We start from the raw sequence: 17,751 nt of genomic DNA on the forward strand, positions 1-17,751 counted from the left end.
TAAATTCAAATGCAAGATCCTGAGTGCTGACATCTACTAAAACCCACTGCTGAGTATTATGCAAGCATTACTGAAAAAGTGTAGAAATACCCAGCTGGATATTGCCATGGCACTGGCACGCTACATGAACTGCTTCTTCACTCATGCTCACTACATAATACCCAGCAGCACCTAAAGCAAGGTAATCGGCAATCTAGGATTTCCTTATCTAGGCCGGTCTACAAAGAAGCAGCGTGCATACCAGGACTGTCCTTAGTAAGGATTTTTCAGTATGTGCTACTTTAAAAGGTAACTGACAAGATTGGCACGCAGCCTGCAGGTTGGTAAAGTTTAAGGACAGGCCTTTGTTGCTGGCAGAGCTAATTTTATGATACTTTATGGAGTTCAAAAGAAAGTTCACTCCTAAGAAATTAATTTTATTCTGGGGAATTCCAGTGTGCCTTAAGAATGTAACTATTGATCCTGATCATCATCCCTATCAAAGTGGTTTTCTATATAACTGTACCTATGCTGTAGGTTGCATTAAAGCTCAGGTTTATAATTTTGCATTTCTCTTGAATTTTTGTGGGAAGCTGTTGTTGAAAACCTGAGGATGGGTTTGATATTTGTGTGATGATAGATTGCTGCAGCACTGCAGCAGCTACTGCACATCTAGATGCAGCAGTAGATAAGGAATTCCTTTACTACATAGCTTTGAAAATGTGGAAGATGAGAACTTCTCTATGAAATGTGGAAGTGAACCCGACTCTCCATCCATCATAGCATAGTATCTGTCCCTGTGGAAAGTATTTTTCTATCTTCTACGGAATAAAAACCTTCGGCTTTGATCATGCAGCTTTTATCTCAGTTTGCCCTGGTATACATCCTTACAGGTAACAATGCACAGGTACTGTATTTGTATCCTTCAGATCATAATGCAGGCTGCTTGCTTACATCAAGTAAACAGATACATAAAGTAGTTTTTTTCTTAAATGTAGACGTACAGCATGTCGTTACTGTTTAGAATTACGGTGCACATGCTTACTGCTATTATCAAGAGACTGATCCAGATCTAACAGTCTTGGGACTTTGAAATTTGGACTGTGAAGGAGGTCCAAAAGTTTTCTCTGTCTTGGGATCAGCAATTTGGCAAGCTTTGCATATACTGAAACTTTGGGAGACACTGCTAGAAAGAAAGGAAGTCCTAAACTTACCATGGAGCTACAGGAAGCGATGGATTAAAGTTACAGCCAATTACTTATTACTGTAATACCAGTTCAGAATGATATGTTTATCTTCCATGAAAGTATCTTTAGTAAAGGTAGTTGAAAGTTTGTAATGCAGAATCACACTGATGTATATTGAGATGAATAATACAGATTTGGCTGTCTTGTTTGCCCGAACTTGTAATTTTTTGCTTGATGAAATTTTATAGCTCTGTAAACTTCTGAACTACATTTTCGCTAATTTGGCTTTCACAGATGTCTTTAATCAGCATAAATTTTATCTAAGTTGGTGAATTCATAAGGTTCTTAAGAGATGACTTGAATGTTCTGCTCTATGCCTTACCTACCTACAATCTTAAAGAATGAAGGCCGAAGGACATCAGTATTAAGGTGGAGGCAGATGAGATTTTTCAAACCAGAACAGATAGGGTTTCCCATGAGGGGGAAGGCAGGACCTTGAACACCCAGCACAGAATATCTGCTGCTTACATTTTGTATCTTGGATAAAGCTTTGTGCTGGCAAAACCATAGATAAAAGTCTGGATAAAGTGCTTACCACAAAACAGGACAACGAACTGCAGGCCCCCCCCCCCAACACTGCTTAGACCTGCCCCTCTGTTTGAGGGCCCTCAGTAATGAAAACCTCCTCGCTGCTGTACTGGGCAACGAGTCACCTCATTGAGGACTCTCTGGGGTCTCAGAAGGATCCCAGCGGTGCCGACTCCACCATGAAGAAAATACCGAAATACGGTCACTGAAAAGCAGGACTGCAGGTACAGACTGACCACAGATGTGCTCAGCCATCAGCATCACCCCACTGGCTGATAACCTACACCGAGTAAACGAAGGGTCTGGAAACTGAACTGCCGCTGAGGAAGATGAAGGTTTGAAGTAAACCGCTCTCCAGCCTCCATGGCTTCAAATGACGAGCATCATTCTTAGGAGCATGCCACTGAAACGGTAAAATCCTGCGCGCCGAGGCCGCGGGGAGGGTGGGCTGTGCTGGACCCGCAACGCTCCCGCGGCCCGAGCCAGCGCCTGCTCCAGGGACCGGGGACCGCACCCCCCCGGGCTGCAGCGGCGCCCGGCCGCGAAGCCAGCCGAACGGCGTGCACTCAGCCCCGTGCGCGCCGGCGCCCACCGCAGCCGTTCCCTAGCGGTTACTGACTACCTTTGAAGGGCTTTCCTCAAGATTTCGGGGGCAATTTTCCTCACAATTTCGGGGGGGGTGGGGAGTAGGGGGGTGGGGGGGAACTGCCGGCCGCCGCCCCCCCCGCCCCGCTGCGGCGCGGCGGGCCCGGCCCCGCGCATGCCCCGGGCGCACGGCGCTCTGCGACTGCGCGGGGGCCGCGGCGGCCGGCGGCGGCGGGGCGCATGCGCGAGGCCGGGGCGGCGGGGCTGTGTGGAGGGCGGCGTTCGCACCGTAACGGGAAGGCAGCGCGCCGCCGCGGCGCCCGTTTCCTCCGTTGCGTTCTCGGCGGCTGAGGCGGCCGGGGCCGCGCTCGCTGGTGGCCGGGGCGGCGGCGGGGTGATGATGGCGTACTTCGTGGAGAACTTCTGGGTAGGGAAACGCCGCGGGCCGGTTCCGCCGCGCCGCGGGTGGAGCGGGCAGGGCACGGCACGGCAAGGTGCAGCCGGGGTCCCCTCTGCCGGAGCAGCCTCGGCTCTTACGCCACCCCCGGGACTGGGCCGGGGCCTTGCCGCGGAGGGTGCGGCCGCGGGGACGGTGGCTGCCGCCTCCCCCTGCGCCCGCCGCGGCTCGCTTCGGCCGGGCTGGGCCGTGAGGGAAGCGGCTACCTGCCTGCGCCGCCGCTGCCCCCGCCCGGGCTGCCCGCGGCGGGGAGAGGGGACCGCCGCCCCCTGCCCCTGCGCCGCCCCCGGCCTCGCTGCGTGCCCCGGGGTCCGCTGGGCGGGGGCGGCGGGGAGAGGGGCCGCTGGGCCGCGGGGGGCGCGGGCACGAGCGGGGGACCCGCGCCCGGGGGTCTGTGCCGCAGGCAGCGCGGTGCGTGGGGGCGGCGTGGGCTGCGGGGCGGTCTGTGGTGGTGAAGCCTCCCAGAACGCAGCGGTCGGGGGAATGGCACCGGCTGGCAGAACTTGGCAGCTGTATCACGCAAACGCAAAGCTGCGCCTCGCAGCGCTGCGCCTTTGTACCGGTAACTTGTCCGTGCCCGCATGTCAGAGGGGGACAGCCCGAGCGGTGGCCAGCTGGGGGGACAGCGGACCTCCCAGCCTGTTGTGGGAACGATGTTGCTCAGCCACCTCTGTGCAGATGTGTATGTTTTTAAGTGGGTAGGTAAATACGCAGAGGGAGAAAATAAAAATACGGATCTGGATTATTACGGAGCCTCACCTGAAATGAAACTTTTCATGGTGACCGTGGCTGGTCTGTAACGTTAAAGTTAAGTGTTATTGTAGCCACTGAGCTGTTTACAATGTTGCTACTTCTTTGCATGTTTAGTTTTTCATCTGCATCTCTAACAGCTAATAGGGGAAACACAAAAATGGTTGGTTGTTGAGACTGAAGCCAAAAAAGGTGAAAATATCTTTTAAATGTCAGCTTTCTCTGTGTAAGCAACAGTTAATATTTAGGAAAAAGTAGTTTCACAAATACGCTATACTATTCTTGAACATAAAGCATAGGTCAAGCCAATTTTCATGCCTTGTTTGCAGCATTGTGTTTAATTTCAACTCTGTAAGTTTTGCTGTCAACAGAATATTAAGATTTAATGAAACAAGATATTACTTTTGCTCTCCTGGCATACAAATCTGTTTAGTTTGAAGCCTTGCTGTGGGAGATCAGCATTAATCTAATATATGGAAATTCTTTTATCTTTCATAAAAATAAGACTTAAATTAATATTAAAGTCACATTTTCTTCGGAAAAGTAACTATCTCCTCCTAAGATTAAAGTAGAAGCTTTTTATTCAGTTATCTCAACTGAAATCAAATACTTTTATATTTAACTATGTTAGGTACTGTGGCGTGTTCATGGTTGATTAGTTGTATTTTATTTTGTTACTAAGTCATTAATTTTGTTAATGTAGTGAAGGCCATGGGCCATTCCCATACACTGTGTTTTCCTGTCTGTGTCTTCCTGAATGCTATCAGCAAATGTGAGGTAGCAGACATCTACCCAAACTTCCCATTCCCTCTTTGTGCTCTACAAAGTCTCTGCCTTATAGCTCTTTTGGCAAAACTCCTAGTGTGGGTCAGCAATGTGTGCCAGGGGAAGGACGTTTTCTTCTGTTGCAGATTTTTCTCCTGCCTCCAAAAATGACACTAAGTAGGACAAAAACAAGTATATTCTTTGTTGTCTTGCAGTTTGCAACAAAGACATTAGACAGGGTCTTAATCTTGCAAAACTTGACTGAGAAACCTTTATAATACCATGGACAGTGTTTATTTTGTGAGAAGTAAAATAAAAAGGAATAGGAACTGCTCCTTCATTGCTGTTGTGGGTAAATATTTTTCAAGATTAACTGTAGTATCTAAATATGGTGGATTTTTAAAATCAGAAGGTATTGAGTTTCTGTATCCTCAGAACCAAGCATAAATTATAGGTTTGTGTGTTTTAAATCATTAGGCTTCTCCATTTCTACTAACTTTTCAGAACAAGTTATTGTTCAGAATTGTTACTGCAGTGCGTTGGAAGACTTGGTGTACAAGCTATGTATGCTTTGAAATGTGGTGAGAAGGTTAAGGCAGAAATTGAAAGATTGCTGTTAAAATGCACTGAATGCATAATGACTAAAAATAACCAAGAGAAATCCGTAAGGAGAAGGAAAGGTGGTATTGTGTAGAACTTTGGAACAATTGCCTTCCGTTTTTTGCTTTTGCCTTGCCATTCTTGATAATGCCACACAAAATAATTGTGTCGCCTATGGAATGAGAAATTACACTTTCTAAAAGCACTGATGTGAAAATTAATCCAAAATGTAATTAATATTTAATTTCGATGTACATGCTGTCATTAATTTGCAGCTGAAATTGTGCATTGGAAATGGAATTCTGGGTCCTGAGCTGTAGGATGTTCTTTCATGGTTTGTTAATTTGCTGTAACTGATAGGAAAAAACATCAGAAACTTAAGGGACTTAACTGATTCCTTCACAAAAGGGAAGTAACATGTACGTGAATGCGTATCAATTTCTTGAACATTCTTTAGGCTGCTGTTTTTTAAGAACTTCATTAAAGTGCTCACATAAAGAAAACAAATCTTAGCTTCTTTGTGGTGATAATCTGGAAGTCTATGGTGAGACTTTCATCTTGTACTGCTTTTAAAAGTATTTGAATAGTTGCAATTTTGTTTTGTTTTGTTAGAGAATGTAAGAAAAATTGATGTTTTATGGGCTTGCCATCTGTTGACTGCGTCTAAGATGTCATTGAGAGATAAGCAAGACTAATTTTCAGGATGTGTAAAGTTGAGCTAGAGAGACCTGTAATGTCACTTGAAAATTTTTGCTGTAATTTGAAAAATGTAGGCGTCTGTTAATAGACTAGTGCAGCACTCTAGAGCAGCAGTTTTCAAAGCCAGTAGGATACAGTTACTTTTTTTGTGGTATCAAAAATTATAAATTAGCAGTACAGGCTATAAATGGCTCTGATTCTTGAGTTTTAGTCATTCAAGTCACATGGCCAAACATTCCCAACTCCTAGTTCGGATGTTGTCATAAAACATTGGGTGCTTGCTGCTATGTATGTGCTACATCAAAACCATGACGTAATTTAAAGGGAACACTTTCATAAGTTATTTCCGTTATATGTTTTGTCACTTTGAGTACACTTATACTGGTACAGTAGTATGTACCAGTATACTACTATGTAGAGTAAAAAGCATTTGTTATCAGTGACTTACTCTTTTCTTTACACTGCTTCAGAAGTGTTGCATAAGCTTTTACATTGTATTTAAAGTGACTGGTGCAGGTGATACTTCTGTAAATTGTAAGTCTATCAAGTCAACTAAATTAAGCCACTTCATAGACTGTCAGTGTTTTCTTTTATTAATCATTCTAAATTGATTTGATTAAGCTGTTGGAAGTTCTTTGTATAGCTAAAACTGGTCTCTGTAATGCCATTCTTGGTAACTCTGAATGTTCTGGGATATGAAAATGTGTGTTTAAAGTGGCTTTGACAAACTTCTTTTATTTAATTTTTTTTAATTCCTTGTGTTACCTGTAGCTTTTGAGAATGGCTATGAGAATTTTGAGGAGAAAGGAAGATTCTTTTCAAGAGCTTTTCTAACATGTAAGCACTGGTGGTATCCAGGGGTTGATAACCTTAGCTTTGTGAAGAGGCTTGCTCTGGTAAGTGTAAGACGTGTTGTCTTATGCACTTACGTGGTATGAGTGACACCGAGACTTGTCATGCTTCCATCTGGAGTTCCGTTCATGTTTACGCAGTGCTGCTCTTTGGCTTGGCATGCAGTTGGATGCTCACTTTCAGGAGAGCTGTGGTGCAATATTGGCTTAGTCTCCTCCCTCTGCGTGTCTGCATCTAGTATGAGTTGGCAACTTTCCATCTTTTTGTTCAAAAAATATTTTTCATTATCAAGATATAGCGGAAACTCTGTCATTCCTAATATGTGTAGAGCTTCTCTGGAGCAGATCTTTATTTAATTCATTGAAGCTGGAAGAAGAAAATTGAAATTGCCAGGTTGCTTTTGTCTTCAAACTTCACAAAACTTTCAGAACTGAGTTGCCTGTGTAAACATCAGGTGATTGCTTCGTTCTATGTTTTGATGCTCTCAATTTTCTGTAGCTTTTTCAGACACCCAGAGATTGAAATATACTGAAATATACTTTCAAAAATGTAACACCATAATATTAATCACTAGAGTATTTTCCCATATATGGGGCCCATTAAATTAACTAAATTGCCTAGGTGGAAAGGATGAAACACATGTTATTTATTTGAAACTGCAACAAGGCATAACAGTTTAAAGAAAATGATGACAAATTTTTTCAACACATCTGAGTTTACGTATCCCTGGAGTCGGGGGAACTTCTGTTTATTTCTTTGAAGTGTTACTCCTGTATGAGTGACTGAAAAGTCGACAGTACAAATGGACAAACCATAATGAATAATATATGTCTTTCTAAGTTGGTGGCTAAAGAAAAGATTGGGTTTGGTTCATATTTGGAAATTCTATTTTAGAATTGCAGGAATGAACACCCAGGCTCTATTGTTCTGTTGCACTAACATCTGTATGTTAATTGTTACGATAGGATGTCTTTTAAACTGAGTAAGTCAAATCTTATCATTGCTGAACAGTTGCACCTTGTTTCAGCAAATACTGAATTTCACCCCTATGAAGGAGTTGTGCTCCCCCACCCCTCCATTAATCGATTATCTACAGTAACTACTTGGCATATCAGTGCAACTCTGAAATTTTCTTGCTACAAAAATTTTTTTACCAATAGGACTTCTATGGCATTTATGACTTGTGTTAGGATTCTTGCAGGCATAATCTGCTGATCAGAGCTGTGGTTTTTACATACTTGTATCTGACAGAGGAGCATGAGCAGTAATTCATGTGTAAAACTAGCTGTGTAGGACAGCTTCTCTGGACTTGACCAAAACAAGAGGCAAAGGATACAATTTTTTCTATTCTTACCCCCAAGACTAAAGCTATTCTATTTCCCACATTCACTCTTTTCTAGGCTTTTCCTATTTAGCATTTATCTAACAAGGTGGGAAGATGTTGGTCATATTTCATTGATGTATCATGTTTGCCAAAAGCAGTTTTAGAGTTTAACTAGGGTTTGAAAACTTAATTTGGACATTATCCAGTTTTCATTTTATAACAATTTGAAGTAAATTAGGGACCTACGCTTTTTTATGGTTAAAAAGAAATCCTGTAGTTAAATTGGAGTACCACTTCCAAATGTTGTAGTTTGAGTATTTGTCTGCCTGTTTCCTGGGGAATAAGTTATGGGTTTGGTAGGCTATTTTAAAAAGAGGATTGGGCAAGTTATAACTTAAGTGGTTTGTAATTAAAAGTACAGTTTTCTCAGTCTGATCTGTTTCTTCTTTGTAATGTGGCAACGTGGTCACGTTTAAAGGGTTGAAGGAATGATCATGCATGCTTAACCACTGCTGATGCAGGTTCTAAAAGCATAGTTTGAAACGACAGTAATTCACTTATTACTGAAGTGAGTTAGGAAAAAAATCAACTTCATTTGAACTGTCATCAAGCTTCTGAAGTTTGACCAAAAATCAAAACATATTTAAGAACTGCATGTGCCTCCTCTTGTCTCATGTGCTTAGTTTTGCTGTGAAAACAAAATCTGCAGCTGTCTTTTCTTGCTTCTTACACTAGCTAAATGAGTAGTATGTATTTGACCAGTCATAGGAACTTTAAAATCACCTTAATAATTCAGAAACATTTGTTTATGCTGGGTAGAAAGACTGTGTTACTATAGAGAGTATTGACTTTTAACACCAATAGGCATTAGCGTTGAACAGTTTTAGTCCAAAGGAGACAGCTTGCACTTGCGCTTAGGTAATTTGATCAGAAATCTAGGAAATAAATACTGCTGCAGATTGCCTAGAAATTTCTGGCTACTTTACCAAATGTAGATTTTAAATTCAGAATTATCTTGATATGCAACAAACTAACTTATTCTTAACAATTTTCAAAGTCTGTTAAGTAGCTCAGTAAAACAGTTCCTGTAATCTGTTTCCTGTTATGCACAAGTCATGGAAATGCTGAATTCTGACTTCACATTTGCTGACAGGGTTGCTTTCATTTCCATGAGAAAATCATTGCAGTTCGTTCTTGATGAAGGGAAATGGAAGGACTGTCTGCCCTTGCTTTCTGTGACATAATTTATTTTGTATATAGAGTTGGTCAGTAATGCCTTACTGTAGTCATATTGAAATATTAACTTGTATTTGAAGTCTTGTTTCCATGTACAGCTTGCTGTCAGGGGACGTCCATACTATATATACAAAAGAGCTCTTTTACAGCATTATAAAATGGGAAACCATCTCAACAAGAACACTAGCTTCTGAAGAGAGCGTTTTGTTAGCTCTAGGGAAGGAGGAGAAAACTGCTAATGAACTTCAAAGTAATTAAATTGAGCCTATATGGAAAGGGGACCACTTAATGTTTTGCATTCTCATACACACTTTTACAGTTGTTTCTGTTGAGTAATGATGGAATCATCCTCAACAGATGGTGTTTTACCTGCAAAATGACATTCAGAGTGGTCTTTCAAACTGATCTTGGGAGTTTGTTCAATAGAACCTGATGCTTTATGTGGAAACAGAGGTTCCTCTTTCTCCAAGATGCAACTTCTAGAAGAATCGCCATCTGACTTCACTGTCTGTCATAGCAGTGGATGGTAATTGTTGCTGAATGTGAGTGGAAGGTCTTATTTGTTCTCTCTGCTATGTGGTGCATTTATTTTTAAGTAGGCCAGTACTGGGCTTTTAGTGATCCCCGCCATTACTGTCACCACCAGGAAGGAGAAGGTAAAAATACTTAACGAAGAAATATTAGCTAGACACACAATTCCCACATACAGAATTTTATGTGTGTGGGGAGGGGCAGCTTTGAGGAAAAACCACCAAAACACAAATAAACAGTGTTGATGGCATATGTGCACGTAAGAGGATACATACCTGATTTTTGTAAATTGAACTACTTTTCCTCTTAGGCATAGTGTAAATCTCTGTTTTTATTTATTCTATTTATCCTAATGTATTGTGTTTATCCTAGATACAGAGCCTTAACTCTGGTGCTTATTGTATGAATTACTTGAGCTACTCTTTGTGAACGTAGCTGCTTTATGAAGGAGTTGTGGATAGGCCATATAGCTTTCCCTAAGCAGAAAATTGTCTGCTCTCTGCGTTGAGATACCACACTACATTTGACATAGGTACACATATGTCTCCAAACACAAGTAGAAGATAACTCAGTTTATAGAATTGTCATCAGGTTAATCATCAGAACTCTTGATCATGTAAATTTTTTGGCATCTAGATGTTTGTGTGTATAGGCAGAACCTGGTATTTGTAAGGTAGGCTATGCCTGACATTATATTCACAAATGAAAACATGTCCTTTAGTTGTGCAAGCTTAAACCACATAGGCCCTCAAATCTGGGAGCCTGCTTTGGACTTCCTGCTTTGTTTAAACCTTAATATATTTTTCACATAGTCTCTTATCCTGTGATAACTATTGATAATGCATAAAAGATGTGGCTTTCAGGGGACTTTTTTTAATTGAGGAAAGTATCTATTCTGTTTCTCTTGTACTTTCTGCTATGCAATATGATGTCAGGAACAAGAGTAAGACTGATTAGAAAACTTGATTTAAGTGGAAAGATGAGTTCCTTTGCAGTAACCTTCAGTTACAGTTAGGGAATCACATGATATTTGGAATTGGTTCTGGCTCATTTTGTTCTCAAAAGGTTTGCAGAGTTAGATTTCTGATAGATTATCAGCCATCAGGAAGGCTGCAGCCAGAGACTAGGTCATGGCTATGCTACCCTTCCTGTATTTCTGAAGTGGCAGGAAATTTATGGAGCTGCAATATAGAAAAGTCCCTGTTAAAGGTCCCGTTATGAAAAGTTCAGAAGCAGTGTTCAGCACATTTTGATCAATGTGTTGGTTTAGCTAGAAGAAATGCCTTAAGACAAAGGGAAAGAACGTTTCCTAAAGGAGAATTCTGTAAGCTTTTCCGGAAGAAATGCACTTCTTTGTCTGTCTCCAAATTTGGATACAGTAACAACTTCGAAGTAGTTAAGTAAAAATTTTATTTTGTATTCTAATTGAAAATATCAATGATGTTGTAATTATGGAGTTATTCTGGTGGTTTTGTATTACAAAATACAGTGGCATTCAGGGTTTATTCTGTGTAAATAGAGAAGGTTAATAAGCTACCTGTTAGTGCACAAGTAGTCAAAATTATTGTGGGCTTCAAACTACAAGGAGTAATGGTTACATAGAAGTGAAAGGGCAGTGAAACTGTTTAGACTGGTACTTGAGATAATAAGATAGCATATTAAAAAGAAACAAAACATTTCCTACTAATTGATGTTCATATAGTTTTATTTTTCAAACATAGATTCTGCCTTGCTCCATAGACCTGTTAGTTTGCTGTATTTTCACCCATTTAGTTCAGCTTTTACTTTTTACAGACCTTTCTTTAATTGCCCTTACGCCAAAATGATCTGCATTTTGATGAACTTTTCAGGTTACAACTTGCTGCAGCCTTCGAAAACTGTGATTTTATAGGTGTTTTTTCTTTTTGTTTGTGTTTGTTTTCCCACATGCTTGGAAGAAGTAGAGCAAATAATCATGGCTAGTAATCTGAATCAAATTGCCTTCCATCATATGCTATTTGTAAATGTATGTGTCTGTGCATGATGTACTTTAAGGCAACTTGCTATATTATTGACGGGTGTATTCTCTAGTGCAGTTAACACTTCAGTGTAGTGGGCCTACTACTGTGGCTGCCGCAAAGTTCTTCCATCCACCCGTGGTTGCTTCCACCTACTTAAGCTGGCAGATCCCTGTCTGCCTTCTCCTTGCTGTCACCAATTCTGCTGAGCAGTGCAACTGTTTGTGCCCTCATAGTGATCTGGATCACCAGTTTTTTTTTTTTTATTTGCCAGCTTTATTTTTCTGCTATATAATTTCCCTGATCAGGTGCGCTTTATGGCTGCAAACCCAAATGTTTTTCCAGAAGAGAAAGGACATAAATGTTCGGAGCGGTGTGTGGCCAAATCCTCAGGCTCGTCTCACTGGAGATGTAGAGCGGCCATTGTGAAAGGTCCATGGTTTTAAGGATGTTAAGGTCCTTGAATTCATCCAGAGGAGAACAACAAAGCTGGTGAAAAGGCTGGAAGGAATGTTGTATGAGAAGCAGCTGAGGACTTTGGGTTTGTCTAGTATGGAGAAAAAAAGGCTGAGGGGGTGACCTCATTGTTCATTTATGGCTTCCTGAGGAGAGGAATCAAAGAAGGTTCTGATCTCTTCTCCCTGGGATCCAATGGTAGGATGCATGGGAACAGTTCAAAGCTGTGCCAGGTGAGGTTCAGATATGAGATATTCTTTACTGAGAGGATGGTCGAACCCTGGAACAGGCTTCCTAGAGAGGCGATTGATGCCCCAGGCCTGTCAATGTTTGTGAGGCATTTGGACAATACTCTTAACAACATGCTTTAACTTCTGGTCAGCCCTGAAGTGGTCAGGCAGTTGGGCTAGATGATTGATGTAGGTTCTTTCCAACTGAAATATTCTATTCCTTTCTATTCTGTTCTGTTCTATTCTGTTCCATTTCACTCTGAACATGCATGCAGTTTTCCTGAGGGCATCCTTCTGCATCTTTTATATCGGCAGTGTTATAGATCGCTTTTGGAAGGCAGGAGGGGAATGAGTAGTCTGATACTAAAAATTCTATAGTAGCACTGCTATTATGCCATGCCTTCCTTTCATTCCTATTGTTGCTATCTCCTGTCCAGAGGAAGTTCATCACAGTGGTGGTAAGCTGGCTGCGTTTATTATCAGTGTTTAGGGCAGTGTCTCAGTTTTAATGGTGAGGTACACCTTACTCACTGGAAAATATTTTAACTTTCAAAAGGGAAGCTACCTGTGAGAAGGAAGGTATTAGTGATTTGGGTTTTTTTTTTACCAATTTAAGAAAAAAAAAGAGAGGAGGAAGATGCATGAAGTGTGAAGAGTTAGAATATCCAGTGATCCCAAAGTGTGCATTTTAGTTTGTGGAAAATAATGAAAGATATGAGAGAATGAAGAGAGACTACAATATGTAGTATGTGTTTATTAAGATGGGAAGTGAAAGAATAAAAGGCATATAGAAATCTAGAAAATAAATTACTTTGAACATAGCTTAGAAATACATAATAGAAGAGTTACCATTAGAAGAGCCGTAGTAGCTGCTGAGGTGATTTTAGACTGTTTTACTTATAGGGGATTGAAGGGAACTAACAGCAATTGGTAAAAAGCTGAAGCATTAGAAATCATGTACTTCATGGAAATTGATCAGTTATTAAAATGCGTAGGTTCTGTAATTTGACCTGTAATAGCTTTATCGTGTTGTGTTTCATAGTTCTACTTTCTTTTCATTAATCTTTAGGGGGAAAGGAACAATGGCTTTGATGTCCTCTATCACAACATGAAACATGGACATTTGTCAACAAAAGACTTAGCAGACTTTATAAGAGAAAGGTAAGTATTCATCCTTGGTAATCCTGGCTCTTTAATATATTGTTTGTGGTTTTCATTTAAGTTTATAATTATCTTTAACAGTAACATGCCAAATATGTCAAAATCAATAAGCATTTTAAAATATCTCTTATAACCTACAAGAATATCTATAGTTTTATTCCATTCGCTTAGAACCGAATTGTGACTCTTAAATATTGATTAGTAACAAGCTTCTAATTTTTTGGATTGGAATTAAAAAACAGGAATGAAAAGCTAGAAGTGTCAAATTAGGTGTCCAGGATTTTATTCAAATTAATCCAAATTTTCCATCATGTTTGGTAGAAAAGCAATAATATAAAGTTGCAGAAATTATCAGTTTAACAAAGTTTTTGACCATAGCTGTAGAATTGGGGTATTAGTGACTGCTAGTATGATCTTATAAAAACTATACTTTTTAAGATGTTGAGAAACTAGGTTCATTAAAGACAGGCAGTGATACATAGGGACAAGAAAATAATATGCAGAAAATAGTAGAGGTTCTTCTTTATGGGGTGGACGGGACAGAACTGCAGTCTGCAGATGTGACAGCTTCCAAAACAGATGACCTAGTGCTGGTTTTCGTTCTTGGTGAGAGAAGATTGCTGCTGTTACATTGAACTTAAGAATTCTGGACAAAATTATTTGTATGTCTACTTTAAAATTTTGTCTTAGTTCAGTTACTGACATCAGGTGACACATGGAAAAAACTTGCAAGAGACTGATTGAGGACCTGTTTCAGTTTCTTGCGATAAAAGGTGACCAAAAAAACAGCTTTTATTTTCTGGACTTTTCCATCAAAATTTCTGTTTTGGTCTTAAATAGAACTCAACAAAGATTTTCTTTTAAATTTCCACAAAATGTAACCACCACAGATCTGGAAGGTACTCTGTTGCACTGACATTTGCATAGTTTCAAAGTGAATTGGAGAAAATGAGAAAAATCTTTCCACTAAGAAGAAACAAGTGAGTTCCAGACTCCATATGTGATGGGCAGTCTCCTGTTGTAAAGACTACACCACCCAAGGAATCTTATGTTTCAGGAATCCCCAATTCCAAAGAACTCGTTATGAAGTCAGACAGGGTTCCAGTGAAATCCTGCATTGGGTTAAGCAGAGGGATATCGCACTGTTCGTGTTTACCTTGAAATGCTTAAGGTTCACAATCAGAAGCTTGTACTTCTGATATTGACTGTTAAAAATGTTTGCTTTGTGTTATCTTTGTGAGTGCCTGGATCCTTCCTTTGAAACATGCTTTAATTTTTGGAATCACTCAGTTTTTATAGCAGTAGCTCATAGACCTAAGTTGTGTATCACCTGGGCACACTTAATTTTATTAGTTTTACATCTGTTGCATTTTGATTTACCTCCATATTTAGATCAGAAGCTCTCTCACTCATTCTGCTTATCTCCTTTATGTTGTATTCTTTGGGCATGCTCCATTTTATTTATGTTGATATTAAGGAGGAGGGTCTTAAGTAAATGGGTAAAAATAATTTGATGCTATATCTGTCTTAGATTCTTTGCTTTATTATAGTGATATGTAGAATTAACAGTCAAGTTTTATTTATAACATTCCTAGTAAAAAGAATGTGGCGTTCTAGTTTTTTTCACTCTATAAGCTCCTCCAAATTAAATTTTAAAGAAAATTTGCCTTTGCAATCAATCAATAAAGTATCTGGACCTTTCTCCACATATTAAAAATATTTCAGCTGACGTTTCTGTTAATTAATTCTAGTGATTTGTCAAGAAGGTGACTTTTCTTTTTCCACAGTTAAACAAGATCAAATAACATTTAAGACTAGAGATTAATGACTATGTTTGTGGCATATAGTTTGTAGTTTCAAAGAAAGAGATGGACTTTAAATATTTGGTATCCTCACTTTAAGTGAGTTTATGGGTGCCTGTAGCTAGGCAGGGAAGCCGTTCACTACCATTGTGAAGTTACTGTAGGATGTCAGTCAGTTTCTCAGGAAATCACAGAATGGTCAGGGTTGGAAGGGACCTCTGGAGATCATCTAGTCTAATGCCCTGCCAAAGCAGGTTCCCCTACGGCAGGTTGCACAGGGTTGCATCCAGTCACGTTTTGAATGTCTCCAGAGAAGGAGACTCCACCGCCTCTCTGGGAAGCCTGTTCCAGTGCTCTGTCACCCTCAAAGTAAACAAGTTCTGCCTCATATTCGCATGGAACTTCTGGGGTTTCAGTCTGTGCCCATTGCCCCTTGTCCTGTCACTGAGCACCACTGAAAAGAGCCTGGCCCCATCCTCTTGACATGCACCCTGAAGATATTTGTAGATGTTGATAAGGTCCCCTCTCAGTCTTCTCTGCTCCAGGCTAAAGAGGCCCAGCTGTCTCAGCCTTTCCTCATCAGGGGGATGCTCCGCTCCCCTCATCGTCTTCATAGCCCTCCGCTGGGCCCTCTCCAGCAGTTCTCTGTCTCTCTTGAACTGGGGAGCCCAGAACTGGACACAGTGGATTGAGGGAAAGAATCAGAAAAGTAAAAGTGAAAAAACTTGTGGGCTGAGATAAAGGCAGTTTAATAGGTAAATCGAAAGCCGCACACGCAAGCAAAGCAAAACAAGGAGTTCATTCACCACTTCCCACCGGCAGGCAGGTGTTCAGCCGGGCTCCATCATGTGTAACAGTTGCTTGGGAAGACAAATGCCATTGCTCTGAACATCCCCCCTTTCTTTCTGCATCCTCAGTTTTATATGCTGAGCATGAGCATGTTATGGACTATCCCTTTGGCTAGTTTGGGTCAACTCTCCTGGCTCTGCTCCCTCCCAGCTTCTTGTGGACCTGCTCTCTGGCAGAGCTGGGGAAATGTGAAAAGTCCTTGATTTAGTATAAACATCACCCAGCAACAACTAAAAAAATCTGTGTATTGTCAACATTATTCTCACACTAAATCCAAAATGCAGCACTGTACCAGCTACTAAGAAGAAAATTAACTCTGTCCTAGCTGAAACTGGGGCAGTAGCATGCATTTATTGCCATAGGTTAAATTCTTGATCTCAAAAGAAATTAGATTGAGCAGTACTTCAACAATATTTTACAACATTGCCCAGTTGTCTCTTGAGTATGTTCTATTTTGCATCTTTGTTTATTTCAAAGAGATTAAGATATGTTGCACACAATTATGTGTTCTCCTCCTTGCTTCACAGAGTATAGTGTGAATATGTGACTGGATGAACAACATTAGGATCCTCCTAAATCTAGTGGGTTTGTGCCCTGGCTTTTAAATACCTGATTTTCTGAACTAATGCCTATGAAAACTAAACACATACGTTTGAACTTTCTTCACATCTGTCCTTTTGAACATATTGGCCACCTTTTTTTCAGAAGTGGAGACACAGGAGAGTGAAAACTACTGAATAAGTAGAGACAGATCAGAGTTGGTGATACTACTTTCAACAAGTTAGAGTACTTAACCTTTGTATGTACTGTTTGACAGTAGTCACCTGTTCAGTCAGGATTGCTGGAGTCTCCAGACTACCCAGATAATTTGCTTTTTTTATGGAGTGATCTCACAGAGAAAGGAAAGATGGCTGAGTGTATTTGGATGTGTAGACTGCTTAGGGCACAAAGGACACATCTGTATGAGGCCAACCTGTTACTTTTGCTGTTCAGGTTTGTGTTTTGGTTGTATGCAGCCTCATAGGGGAAGAATCTATCATTCCCTTTTCTCCTTAGAAATAGTAATGAAAAAGAAAAATTCTATAGGATGTGGGATTTTTTTTTTTAAATTTATAGACAGTTTAAGCATTTTTTAAAGATTTTTCTTCCAAAACTTCTATAAGAACCTCTGAAATTACATGGTTGTTTCCTCTGAAAAAATACCCCAAACTTTGAAATGTGTACATAATATAGTATTTCTGTACTGTATCTGCTGTTCCAAAGAAGGAGCAGAGTTTACCTTCTTGGCTCTGTTCAGTTAGTCAATACCAATTTAGTTTTCAACAGTGTTTTAATAGTTTTTCATTTGTGTTTTTGAGTACTTGTTAATGGTTAAGTACTAAAAGAACTGTGACACAGTTGGATCTTTGGTTCAGAAATATGTCACCTGAAGGAGTGAATTTTGTGGCAAGCAATGTGCTCAATGTTGATAAATCTTGGGTGGGGCAGGTTATCTACTTATCTGTTGGAAGATAGATATCTTTGTTCTATTCTTGGTAAAGCATGTAGAATTTTAATTTTTTTAAAGATGTAAAAATATGAAAAGGTTGGGCTGTCCCCACAGGTTTTTTTTTCTTTAAATACTGGGAAGATTTTGTAGGTGAACTGTATTGTGTTTGTGTGTATTTAACACCTAAACTGTTTACATGTGAGAAGCCACTGTG

At 40.3% G+C, this 17,751-nt stretch overlaps 1 protein-coding gene across 4 annotated transcripts in view; it reads left to right on the forward strand.

Moving 5' to 3' along the window:
- The first annotated feature begins 2,588 nt into the window (after positions 1–2,588).
- The window catches only part of FCHO2 (FCH and mu domain containing endocytic adaptor 2), a 99,695-nt gene continuing 84,532 nt past the window's right edge, over positions 2,589–17,751 (forward strand). For all 4 annotated transcript variants that reach the window (XM_037372991.1, XM_037372993.1, XM_037372992.1 and 1 more), the window contains exons 1-2: positions 2,589–2,766; positions 13,306–13,397. In XM_037372991.1, the coding sequence (XP_037228888.1) occupies positions 2,737–2,766; positions 13,306–13,397 (122 nt within the window). In that variant the 5' untranslated portion in view covers positions 2,589–2,736. The remainder of the gene's footprint in view (positions 2,767–13,305; positions 13,398–17,751) is intronic.

This window comes from Falco rusticolus, chromosome Z (genome assembly GCF_015220075.1).
Source record: "Falco rusticolus isolate bFalRus1 chromosome Z, bFalRus1.pri, whole genome shotgun sequence".
Taxonomy (NCBI): domain Eukaryota; kingdom Metazoa; phylum Chordata; class Aves; order Falconiformes; family Falconidae; genus Falco; species Falco rusticolus.